A 13033-nucleotide genomic window follows, 5' to 3' on the forward strand; every position below is an offset into this window, starting at 1 on the left:
TCACTTTGGCAGACAGATTGCCCAGGATTTGTTTTACAGCTCAACCATTTTGATAGGCAGGTTCTCAGGGAAGAACAAAACAGCAGGAAAATGAACCAGGTATCTGGGAGAAAAGGATATTTTCATTCTGTATTAAGTGAAAGCTAACACAGTCTCATGTTTCATATTCCTCCCAGGGGAGATGGCCCAAGAGGGCAGGATTGCCACCCCAAATCTGCTTGATCCCTTGTATGATAAAATGAAAACATACGGATTAAGGGTGACAAACTCAGGTCGGGATCTCCTAATCTGTGCAGCACAGAACTTCACAGTGTGCCACCCAGCTGGGACTCCCAAATCAGACCATAAGCGTCTCCAGTGCTCTTCACATGTTTAATAGAGTTTTAATTGCGGAGTGATTGCATGTGATATTACAGAATTATCACAGATTACTTAATTACTGATGTTAAGCAGATACTTCTCTCGATATGTGTTTTTGTTACTATAGATCCATATTATTTGGCACAGCATAGCCTGAGCAGCAGAAGCAGAGATCATTTACCAGGAGAAAACCACTTCCATTTAATGTGTTGGTAAATTTAACAAGCAGATGTGTGAGATTCTTATAATTGGCTGTCGAAAGAATCTGGATCCTGCCGTTCCTAAAGAGCTGCACACAGGGGTGAGCAGCTGAGGAGTGCCAGTGTGTGGAGGTTTCTGCAAAAATTATGATGTGCCTGAATGAACCTGTGTTTGGAGCCATTTGGGAAGCTGCTTTTGCAGCCTGAAAACCCAGCTAATCCTGTGCAGGCGCTGGGAGAACAGATGGGCTGGAGCTGTGATGTTGGCTCGTTCCCGCTGGCCCGAGGCTGCCGGATGGAGGAGAAGAGCCTGGAGAGCTTCTCCTGCAGCCCCTGGGAGGGATCTCCTGGAGAATCACGGGGGGACTGCTCCATCCAGGGCAAACCAAAGGCCCATCTCACAGAGAAATGAATTTCTGGAGGTGGCCAAAAGCGGGTGCTGAGAAATGTGAAGGAGCAGGGCAGGCATCCATGGTCCCACCAAGCCTCCCAGGGGATGCCCCCTCCTCTCCTGTGCCACACCATGCAGGGGCTCTGCCATCAAAATTCCATCAAAGCTCTGCAGGGAAGGATCAGACACAGGTCAGATCCAGTCACTTGATGGCATCCAAAGGGCTGCAGGCTGTCTGGTGATGAATTACATCTGTGATCACTGTGGCCAGAGAGCAGCCAAAAAACAGTTTGAAAAAATGAATTCACTTGGACAAGAGAATAAAAACAGACCCTCCAGCCTTCTTTCCAAAACATGTCCCTTCACTTGCTTAAATCTTTATTGGATAAATGGCTTTTGTGGCATTCCTGGAAGATGCTGTCATCCATCATGGAATAAAACCTTCTCCATTGTCAGCTGTGTGTTTAGTGAGAGAGGGAGCTCATGGAGTTGGAGTAGGGTGTGAGCATGGAGCTGGACACCAGGAATTGTTTCATTTCTGCTCTCCTGTGCCACTTGGCTAAGCATCAGTGATGGGGAGATGCAGCCACAGCCAGACTTGTTCCTCCTGGACTGCATTATCCAAGGGAAACACATCTTCTGCACATCTCCTTGAGCTACGATGTGGTCCCTTGGGATGACAGCATCTGGGTTTGGGACATATCTACATGAGTATTTTCAATCCCAAGGCAGAAAAAATCCCAGCCTTTGGCTCCATGTGCCAAATCCACATTGCACTTGTGGTACCTCACCCTGGAGCAGAGCTTTGCTGCTTCCCAGCCCCTTTCAGGTCACATAAAGGACAAGAGTGATGTGTCTCTTGTTGTCTGTAGAGCAAATGTAGGACCAAAAATTAACTTAATTCTTTTATTTAGTCTTTATTTTCTTCTTGCCTTTTATTGTGTTACGTTTTAACTGAGATTTCTTTATTTCCTGCTAGTATTCTGCTTGAATCCTGCTGTTCAATAAAGAGGTTGAAACATATACAACAAAAGGAAACAAATCTTTCTCTTGATTGCCTGATAAATCTACTTTTTAATCCAGACTGACAAATGCACTCTATCAACAGCACTTTCATGCCTCAGAGTTGTTGCATTTTATTTTCCATTGTTTGACATCCCTTAGAATCTGGAAAGGAAAAAAAAGCCATAATGTCTTTCTCTGCTTACCCTTTAACTGATCATTTTTATTATGGCAAAGTCCAGACCCAAACATGTTGTAATCTCAGGTATGGCACAAATGTAAAAGAAAAGGACGAGCCCTGCCATTAGAAAGAGCAGTTTAATGATGCCCAGCACTGTGGCCAGTGGTTCCACGTAACCAACTAATGGAATTAGAGTGGCCCTGGCTCCCTGTCTACCTGGATGAAAAACATACACCAGCTGTCTGTGAATATTTTGGATGAGATACCCGGTGCCACAAGGGCGTGAAACACAGATGCAAACAGTTTCCTTTAAGCCAGTGTCTGAACTAGGCATCGCCAGTCCTTCATCTCTACCTTCTGTTTTTCCTAGCGTCCCTGCCCCAGTGCATAGTGCTGTTCTCTGTTACTTCTGTTTTCTTGTTTTTACAGACATTTGCAGGCTGGTTGTCCCTCAGGGTTATTAATTCTTTGCACTACAGCAACACAAGAACAAGTGGGACTGCAGGAAAACAGTTTCAGCAATTAAACCCAAGCAGGCAGGTCCCTTTTTCACCCTGATGGAGAATTGCTCACAAAGTGAAGGTGTTTTTTCCTGCCTTGCAGGTGCTGTGGTGATCGCCTTCGTGGTCTGCTGGCTCCCGTACCACATTCGGCGTCTCATGTTCTGCTATGTCCCCTCCAGCCACTGGACAGAGTGAGTCACACCAGGGGGACAGATCCCCCCGTGCAGGACAGGCTGGGGGCTCAGGGGATGCCAGGGCACCCACAGGTGTGGAGATGGAGGCAGGGATCTGGGAACAGAGGTGCTCTCCAACCAAGGGGTTAAAGTCTCAAGCTCCTAATTGCTGTTTTGTTGTTTTGGTTTTTTTTTTCCCTTTTGGATGTCTCAGTGTTTGCCAGGCAAATTAAGAGTCTTTGTTTAACCTAAATCCCCCAGACATGGTGTAGGAAGCATTATCTTGAACCAAAAGTCATCATCAGCCCCTCCTCCTCCTCACCCCTGCTGGCAGCAGCCATGGGGTTTCATATCAGGCAGCCCTTGATGAAATGACATTTGGACAGGGGGGCTGGTACATCCAGAGTGGATTTCAGTCTCTGTGCCAGAGATATTGATCCCAGCCCTAAGATGCAGCAGCTCCTGTCAGCACACAATTTAGCTCCATGAGGCCACATTTCCTCACTGCCAGGGGAGATGACACAGGTGGGGGAATAGCTGTGCTGCTTACTGAGCCTGGGCCAGGTTATTCACTGGGGTTTTGCAGGGAGTGAATCAAAATAAAATACCAGCAGTTGCTGCTGATTAGAAAGTGCCCAGATTGCCAGAGAATTCCGGGATAATCGCATGAACACACATGCGCTGCTAACAGATGTGCAAAGGCACCCCAGGAACTCCCTGCTCCTTTCTGAGGCACCAGGCCAGGTTCTTCAGCCGAGCAGCCACCAAACTAATTATTATTTTTAAATATGTCATTATGAGCTGATGCTGTCTGGGGATGCACACTGAGGAAGCCTGAGATGCCAAGGGATGAACTCTTGTGTCTTCTGCCATGGTGTTATACCCCTGTTCTCCCTGAGACTGGGGCTGTTTCTTTCAAGGGAAAGAAAAAAAAAATCTAAATACCAAAAAGCAGAACATAAAATTCTATCAGCTCTGGACACAAAATATAATAAATTGAGATATAGTAGTCTACTCAATGGGACTGTGGATCTAGCCATGGAAAAATCCAAAATCTATCTTCAGTCATGAAAACAGAGCTCTAGGCACACACTGGGACAAATTCTTGTTTCTCCTTTGCTTTCCTATATGAAAAACACTTAAGGCACTGTTCAATTATGTAATGACTGCATTTGCTTTGAGCAAGAGGGGTAGAGAAGTCTGTCTGGAGTCAGTGGGAATTTATGCATCGTGGCTGCATTCACATAATATTTTTTTCTTCTTTTTAAAACCATGAGTGATCTTAGGAAAACACTGAATTTACAGAGTGATAGTGAACTATCAGTCTGGTGGCTAACCAAGAGTTTGCAGCAGCTTGGCATGTTCATTTATAAACACATGTGCCTTGCCCCTGGAGAAGAGAAATTTTTCCAATATTAATTCTTCACAACTACACAAAGAAACTCTGGATGGGCCATGCAGTCCTTGGCAGCGCTGAGGGTGTGTGGAGGGATGGGCAATGTAGTCCAGAATTCCTCTATTTATCTTTTGTCAGATACAGATTAGAAAAAAGGTCTGCAATTTTCACCAAGATAACTGATTCTGAGGAACATCTTCCTGAAAATGAGACCTGTGGTGTTTATAAGTGCTTTACCAGCTCAGGGCTGCTGTTCTCAGTTGGCCCGAGGAAATATATATACAAAACTATAAAAGATAATAAAACATTTTCAACCAGTTCTAGTTGAAAACATTAAACTGTGGTGGTTAGGATGTGTTTCAGAAGCATGCTATCATCAGCTTGCCCCCAGAACAGGAAATGCTGTCCCACATTACGGACAAGTCCCAACCCAGGGACCCATTGACTGAGCTGATGCTGCTCTCACTGCCAGAGGGAGGAGAGAGCTGCATCTGTTACTGGAGTTTGGCTCTTCTGCAACCTCTGTAGATCAGAACTGCAGCCAAAAGAGTCAAGCTAATGTGTATGTATGACACAGAAGCAAATTTCCATCTGGCTTCTCTGTTTCCAGAATGACTACTTCCAAAGGAAAAATGAATGTCTGACCCCAGGGCTTAAATAGGTCTCTAATTGCTGGTGAGTGGGGCAGTATCTTCATAGAGGGATGTGTTCCATGTTTGACCAGTTCCAGTTGGAGATGTAGATGGGTTGTGGTGGTTCAGGCACCACTGGTGAGTTCATGTTTGCAGCCTAGAAAGGTTAGCTGGAGAGCAGCTCGTGTTTTTCTCACCCTTGTGACTTTGAGTTCTTCACACTCAGATTTTTGTCTTTCATCTGTTCTTCCAGTTTCCTTTACAACTTCTACCACTACTTCTACATGCTGACAAATGTCCTCTTCTACGTCAGCTCAGCAATCAACCCCATCCTCTACAACCTGGTGTCGGCAAACTTCCGCCAGATCTTCCTCTCCACACTCACCATCCTGTGCCTGCCATGGAGGAAGAAGAAGAAACGACTGGCCTTCACCAGGAAATCCAACAGCATCTCCAGCAATCACACATTTTCCAGCCAGGTCACGAGGGAAACTACATACTGAAGCCAAAGGAGGAGGAGGAATGCAATTCATCGTGGAGTCAAAACTTGAGAGAGGCCTCTGTGACTTTCATGCATGGTCTCCAAATTCACATAACACAAATGTGTTTAGCAAAGTCATTTTTGTTGGAAAAAATAGGCTTTGTTCTGCCAGTAACTTTGAGGTTATTTTTGAGCATTGGCCTTGCCTCTTGTGAGTAATGTCTACATGTATTGTAACTTCAGTCTGGCATAAATCCAGATGTGGTGTTAACTGGGAAGCCAAAATGTGTTCAACTTAGGCAAAACTGTTCTGCATTTCATCCTTCTCTCAGTGCAGAGATGCCGTGTTCACATCCAAGGGTTTGAGATCACATCTCCTGGTGGCACCGAGCAGAGGGTTTGATGAGGAGAAAGAAAGGAGCTTTGAACAGAAAGGGATGTTCTTGGAGAATGGATGTGCTCATCTGTGGGATGTTCAATGAACGAGGAGTGAAAACTCAGGGAGCCAGGTGGTTATTTTAGAAATATATCTCCATTGTGAGTAAAATGACCGAGGTGCTCAAGAGAGCCACTCTAGCTCCTTGAAATGAAATAAGAACAGATGATGCCTTATCTAGGCTGGGGTGGCTGTGGCCTGGGGAGTGGGGTCACTTTGGCTTTAGGGCATCCACAGTGCCTGGCTTTGCTACCACTGCACCGATAACAGCAGAGTCTCTGGCAAAGTCAAGAATGCAGTGGCTGTGCCCAGATGGAGTGCTGAAAATGAACAGAAATGGAAAAATCTTCCTTTTGCCATACAGCCAAATCCTATTTTTTATCAGGGAGAACAGTTTGCTGGCCTGCATTAAGAGATGAGAAAATTCTGAGCTCATGAGAACTCCAGGCTGCTGAGAAAAGAGCAATCTACCCCAATTCTGTGCAACCTTCAGATTTTTCCCATTCTTATTCCAGTTTTAGTTGTTTCCTCTCCATTTCCACAAGGCTGACATCTCGGTATATAGCAGTTGTAGGCAGCAGGTCCTCTTGTTATACCTTTCCTTTCATTACTTTTTGCTACCAGAACTGTTGGCACACTTACCTGCACCCCCAATATTCAGATAGTTCAAATGCAGATCATAAGAAAGTCTAAAATGGGGGGTCTTTGCTCTAAACCCACTTTCTTTTAACAAGCCAGAGGAACAGAAACAAGACTTGAAAATTCTCTTTGAAATTTCCCAGCTGGTAAGGAGAGGTAGCATGAGCTTTTGTCCCATATGGTTCCACCTCTAACAGACCCTTTTATGATACAACAAATTGCTCCAGAGTCTTTAGTACTGAAATAACAGGGCTCTGGGACAAGCTAAAGGGCTTTTTCCCCAGATGGTGACCTGCATGAACCTGGAACTGACCAAGCACCCTGTGCAGCCCTTGCTGGTGGTGACCTGGTGTCCCCTTTCACAGCACACATCGTTGGGAGAGCAGGACTCGCCTCTGAAAGGTGACAAAGTAGAAGAGTCAGCTCAGTTTGGCTTTCTGGGCTCTGCCCACCCCATGTCATCCTTCAGCTAATGAGTTTCTGACTGAAGCCACAGTGCTGGAGGTGTGGATTGGCCCAGGTGAGGGTCACACAGTGATGGAGACCAGTTACTGAACCACTGGTGACACCTCCTGCTACAGATGTTGCATGAATGAATCACAGAACAGGTCAGGCTGGAAGGGACTCACAAGAATCATCGAGTCCAACTCCCTGGACTTGTGGTTTAGGTCCTGCTGGGCTCAGCACATGGAGGAAAAACCCATTTGGGGGCGTTTGCTGTGAGTTGCTGGTGATGAGTGGCTACTTCTGGGGCATTTATAACCTGTCCCCAACTGGCCACCATGGCAGCCCATCAGCCACAGCCTCCAGCCACACCTGCCAGGGGTGGGAGGTGATTTTAATGCCTAATACAGAACCCCTGTAAAAGAAAGGGCTCAAAATAAAAGTCAGTGGGGCTTTAGTTTCTTCTGATTCAACCAAACTGCAAGCTCTGTTCTGTCATGCCTTCTCGTGATTTCTTGCCCTGGTTGTACCAAGCAGAGGGCAGAGATTATATTTGACCAAGCACTTTTGTTGCTCATGGACTGTTGACTCCTCTTTGACAAAGAAAACAGGTAGTGGCACAAAAATAAATAAATTGAAACAAAGAGGTGAAAAGGAGACTGGTCTCTTCAGAAGGAAATCTGTGAGAAACAAGCAAGTATTTTCTGTGCATGGTGTGTGTGAAATGGCTTGGGCATGTTGGAAGAAGAAGACCTGCTCCTTCTACCTAGTGGGAATATCCAGGTACCATGAACAGGAAAGGGGAAAGATCTGCCTTGAGAGGAAGAGGAGTCTTGACATCACATATTTAACATTGGCCTTCCAGGCAAGACCCTTCAAATGTTTCTGGAGGACCCAGTTTTTTTACTTTGCCTCTAAATACAGCCAGCAGCTGGGAAGAGCTTTCTGAAACCTGTAACTGCATCACTTTGACTTTCATTACAATTTAACACCCTGCATGTCTCATTTGCTTTTGGAATATTAAACATTATTACTACACTTGTTCAACAACAACCTGCTGAAATGTGCTTGATTACCTTAGAAAACACTGTACAAAACTTGTTGTTTCACATAAGATGCTTGGTTTAGATTTTCACCACTGAGATACACTGGAATCTTACAGAATATTCGATCACAGCTCAGAGAAACTGGCAGGTTTATTTTTGGTTTGACGTGACAGTGGGCAGAAGCTGGAGTAAAAGTGAACTTATCATAAACTCTTTCCACAGTGTTTGTTGGGCCACTCGAGTGCTGAAGAGCTGGGGGAATTTGGGGGATTTATCCAAGTGGTTTGCTGACTTGTACAGCTCCGTTCTTGCAGTTTAACAGGAGAGCAGACCTGGCTCCATGGCCTTAATCTGAGATTGCAGCTCAAAGCTACCTCTTCCACTGGCCAGATCTGAGAACCTTGAGCTGAGCAGTGTAAGTTACAGCTGGTTTCATCCTCTCTTCCCTCCTCACCTAATTTTGCAATATTCAGCTGTGGTTCCCTCGAGCTCAAAGAAGTGAGGATAACTCCCTGCACACCCCCATGGTTTCCAGAGAATCACTGGACAGTTTGGGTTGGAAGGGACCTTAAAGACCATCCAGTTCCAAACCCCTGTCACAGGCAGGGACATTTTCCCTAGAGCAGATTGCTCCTAGGCCCATCCAACCTGGCCTTGTAAAGGGAAGCTGATGCAGTAGAGAAGGAAAAAGGTATAAACTGCCCCATATTTACCAGAGAAATGGCTCTTTACATGCCTTTTAACAATGATTGAACTGCTAACCCAACAAGGTTTTTAAATTTAATCCAGTGTGAATGGCTTTTGCCATTAGACAGAAAAAAAACCTCCCATCTGTTGTGCTCCTGTCTTGGCTGCACTCTTCTCTGAAGCAGAGGTTGGGGCCTGTGCTCATCTCTGCAAATTCCCTGTGTTTGGAACTGTTTGACTCTAAAAAGAACAAAATCTGTGGAACCCGCAGATGTGAAGTGCTGCCAGATAGATTCTGAGAAACCCCATTCTGAGGAGAGTCTATCAAGTGACCTCTTCAAACATTATTTTGAGGTTTTGTTTCACTTCACGGTGCCCTTGCCAGAGCCATGCGTTTGGCAGAGTGTGAAATCAGGTTTATAAAGTCGTTTTGCTATTCAGAAATTTCCCCCAGACAGGACTGCCTCACCACAGGCTCAGTCCATCAGTGTTGCAGCGCTCTGCTGAGCTTGTCTTTATTTGTAAGGCACATGAGAAGTGAGCTTCAGCGAGCTTTTCAGGAGAAAACTCACTGGAAAATCAGCGAGGAGGGTAAGCAGGGCAATAGCAGGAGCTTTGCATTTCCAGCATCCAGAGTTCAGTGAAACAGCCCCTGAGTGTGCAGCTGCTGCAGCCAGCTCGTGCTGCAGTTTGAACCCAGCATCTGTGCAGCTGCATTGCTGCTGCTCTTGGGCAGGGACAGCAAACACCCCCAGGGCGTGGGAGCACTTTTCTGTGCGCTGCTGTGTCAGTCCAGCGTGCTGGCTGTGTTGTCTGGTGACTCTTTAACCAAAGCTGTGTCTGCTAGAGCTCTGTCTGCTTCTTCACATCACAGCTCAACCACTCTTCCTGTTCTCAGTCTGGATTTGCTTACTACGAAGGCAGAAATTGCTGATCCAAAATTTCGTGATGCTGTGTCCTGGCTTTGTGATCCAGAGTCCTTCCCCAGCTGTGCCACCTGATAGTCCTGCACACATTGTATTCATGGCAAATATTTTTAAAGTGCACCTTTTTTTTTTATTTTATTCTGAGATACAAAATGTTGATGTGCTTTATTTTCTGTGGCCTGTTGCTCAATGGGGAAAAAATGAATGTTAAAAGTGTGTCAGTGTCTACCTTGTAATATTTTCTGTGACAAAGGGAAAGAAGAGGGTATGGAATCCTCCTGTGTGGCAATGGAAAACACTCTTTTAATGTAACATGCTATTATTGATACTGTATTTACTGATCAAAGTGTAACGAAATGGTTAATTCCTGATATAGCCTTTGTACTGTACGGTATTTTATTTTGTCATTTATTGATCCTAAGAAATAAATATCCAAGTTTAAGGCTTGGGCTGCTTTTGCTTGAAGTGGCAGGTGTGCCTTTATCACACAGCCTGGTTATCAGCACAGGCACCCTGGCTGGGGTCTAAACTGCTGAAATCCCATCGGCCTTGAGCTGGGATTTGCAGCTCCTCTGCAGAAGGGCCCTGAGTGCTCCTGTCCCTGTGCAGCACAAACAGCATCCAAACATCAGCTGCTGCTTCTGACTTGAGGTCAGCAAACAAAAAGGGGGACGAGTTAGGTTTGAAGGACACTCCCATCAGTGATGTTTGCCCTGAAAAATCCTTCCTGGGATCTGTTAAAAGCATCAGGTCCGTGCTGTCCTGCTCTGCTGCTGGGCAGAGTGGTGGAGAGCATCCAGCCCATCCAGGGCTTGGAGCACGTGGAGTGAGGGAGCCTGAAGGGTGGGAATGAGCTCTGAGCTCCCAGACTGAGCTGCTCCAAGTGCTGAGATCCCACTGGCACTGCAGGGCTCTGAGCTACTGCCTTGCCTGTCTTCCCTGCTTGCTTTTCCCTGTTGCAGGGCAAATGTTACAGATTCCTCCTATCTTCCCATCTTTAGTGTGAGCCTCTTCCTCTCTAGCATTTATTTTTCTAACACAAATGCAATTTTGTGGGAACAGAATGCTTGAGTATTACCCATGATATTAAAATGTTCTTACACTAAATGAGCAAAAATCAGTCACCTCCGCCCTCCCTGCAGCTCCTGGTTAATGTTCTGTTGTGCAACAGCTGAGCTGAGCCATAAAATCTTCATAGTTTTTAACCATTCAACCATTTTGTTTTCATTTCTGATAGAGGGAAAGGTTGCTTGGAAAGCAGCAAGACAATAAAATTTAAATATTTGGAATTATTCATGCCTGGAAAATCCATCTTCTAAAACCTAGCTCCAAAGCTCTCCAAAGGCTTTTTGGTGCTGCTTCCAGATGAGAAGAGCAGGAGCCTCCATTGTCCCTACACCATCAATAATTTATTTTATGGGTCCTTTTATTTGGTATTCAGCCCTGCTCTGCTCAAAGGTGTATTTTCAGTCCGCAGCTCATGTCTTCAGCAGTGGAAACCCACAGCACGTGGCAGCATCTCTGTTTCCTGGCTGCAGGAGATTTCTGTGCTGGGCACGGTGCTCCCAGTGGAGCCTCCGTGGATTCTGCAGAAATCCAGCCCGTGTTCAAGCTGGAGTGAAAAATGTTGCTGTCTGCTTGTGACTTGTTTAGCTCAGGGCTGACTCCTTGACAAAGCCAAATCCTGGGAAGCAGAGCTTCCCATTCCTCCCAAGCCACCCTCCCATCCAGCGTCACACAGTCGTGCACCACGTCCTGCCCCGCAAATGTGAAGGAAAACAGAAGGCGTGGAGAGTCAAATAATTCTTTTTTTGCTTTATAAAGGCACAAGGACTGTACCTCGAGCCATAAGGGATGCTTTCAGCTTGGCCCTTATTTCTCATTTCAATTATAAAAGCAATTTCCATAGTTCACGGGGGAAAAATTTCAGGCCCCTTTCGGAAAAAAACGTTACATTTTAGTAAATGGCTTCATAAAACTTAATAAACATCCATGAGAAGTTAATTTATTTAAAATATCTTTAAATCCTGCTCTGCCTTATTGAATTTTTTTAAACTGTAGATCAGGCTGGAGTATATTCTTGAGGGCATTTAAGCAATAAGGCAGAGCACCACAGTTATTATTCCAGGCCTCCTGTGGGCTGGGAAGCACGAAGCAGAACCTGAAGTGGTTTTGGGCACTCAAGTGCAAAACCCCTCCAGAAGCACAGGCACAGGCATGGCCTGAGTGCTGCAGGGTGGCCAAACCAAGCTGCTGGGGTTGTTTTCTGGGAACAAAACCATGCCAGGGGAGCCCACAGCAGCCAGCCCAGCATCCATGGACTGCCAGCCCCATCCTGGGCTTGCTCAGCTGAATACCAGGGGGAAAAGATCATAGAATCATGGAATCACAGCATGGTTTGGGTTGCAAGGAGCCTAAAAGTTCATCTTATTCCAACTCCCTGCCATGGGCAGGGACACCTTTCACTATCCCAGGCTTCTCCAAGCCCTGTCCAACCTGGCCTTGGACACTTCCAGGGATGGAGCAGCTTCTCTGGGCACCCTGTGATGACCCTCTGGCCAGGGCCTCACCACCCTCAAGGAATTTCTTGCTAACATCTAATCTAAATAGAGAAGCAGCAAAGTTAGTTAAACACCATATCACTGGTGATCCAACCCACCCAAGCCAGCCAGGATTTTCAAGAAAGAACAAGAGAAGGGACAAAAATCAGTAGTGAGTGTGTAAGTGCATGTGTGGGTGCTGGTATGATGTTTTGCCCAGGGTTGCTCAGCCTGGAGAAAAGAAAGCTCCAGGAAGACCTTGGAACCCCTTTCAGTACCTAAAGTGGCTTCAAGAGAGCTGGAGAGGGAGTTTTTCCAAGAACCTGGAGTGACAGGACAAGGGGAATTGGCTTTAAGCTGAAGGAGGGTAGATTTAGATCCCACCAGCACCCCAAAATTTCACAAGTATGATGGAGATGTAGCAGTTATTGTTATCAAGATTTAACAGCATTAGCACACTTCCAACAACCCAGCACACTTCATCCCTTTGTCACTGCAATGGAGCTCTTGTTTTAGGGATGGATTTCAGGCACAGGAACTTCTGAAATTCACCCCAAGGCCACAAGGAAATCTTCTAGACCAGAACCTCAAACCCCAGTGTTTGCAGCAGTCAACTCTGCTTCACCTTTCCCTTCACTCAGCATCAGCAGGTAGCTCATGAGCTATATTAAGATTCCATTCCAAGACACATATTAGCAAAACATGCCAACATTCAGCCATTAAAAAGCAGCTTCTCACTGCTTGTCAGCAACAGCAACAACCTTGTCACAGCACTTGGCAGCTCTCAGAGTGTTCTTGACGGCGCTGTTATCCTTGGTGTCTGCCCCGTGCAGATTGCAGGAGAAGGTGAAGCATTGTGTGCTGAATTTGAAAAACACCCAAACAGCAACAAATTCCATTAAATGGGAGTGACCTCAGCAGTGCCACAGGGAGCTCTAACGAAATCTGTGACACCTGACATTTTCGATGTTTTACTTTTCCTGACCGGCTGAAAAG

At 45.8% G+C, this 13033-nt stretch overlaps 1 protein-coding gene across 1 annotated transcript in view; it reads left to right on the plus strand.

Moving 5' to 3' along the window:
• The window catches only part of NTSR1 (neurotensin receptor 1), a 54678-nt gene extending 44724 nt beyond the window's left edge, over positions 1-9954 (plus strand). The window contains exons 3-4 of the mRNA XM_058850708.1: positions 2738-2828; positions 5092-9954. Coding sequence (XP_058706691.1) covers positions 2738-2828; positions 5092-5341 — 341 coding nt within the window. The 3' untranslated portion in view covers positions 5342-9954. The remainder of the gene's footprint in view (positions 1-2737; positions 2829-5091) is intronic.
• Positions 9955-13033: the final 3079 nt, after the last annotated feature.

The sequence above is a fragment of the Poecile atricapillus genome, chromosome 15, assembly GCF_030490865.1.
Source record: "Poecile atricapillus isolate bPoeAtr1 chromosome 15, bPoeAtr1.hap1, whole genome shotgun sequence".
Classification (NCBI taxonomy): domain Eukaryota; kingdom Metazoa; phylum Chordata; class Aves; order Passeriformes; family Paridae; genus Poecile; species Poecile atricapillus.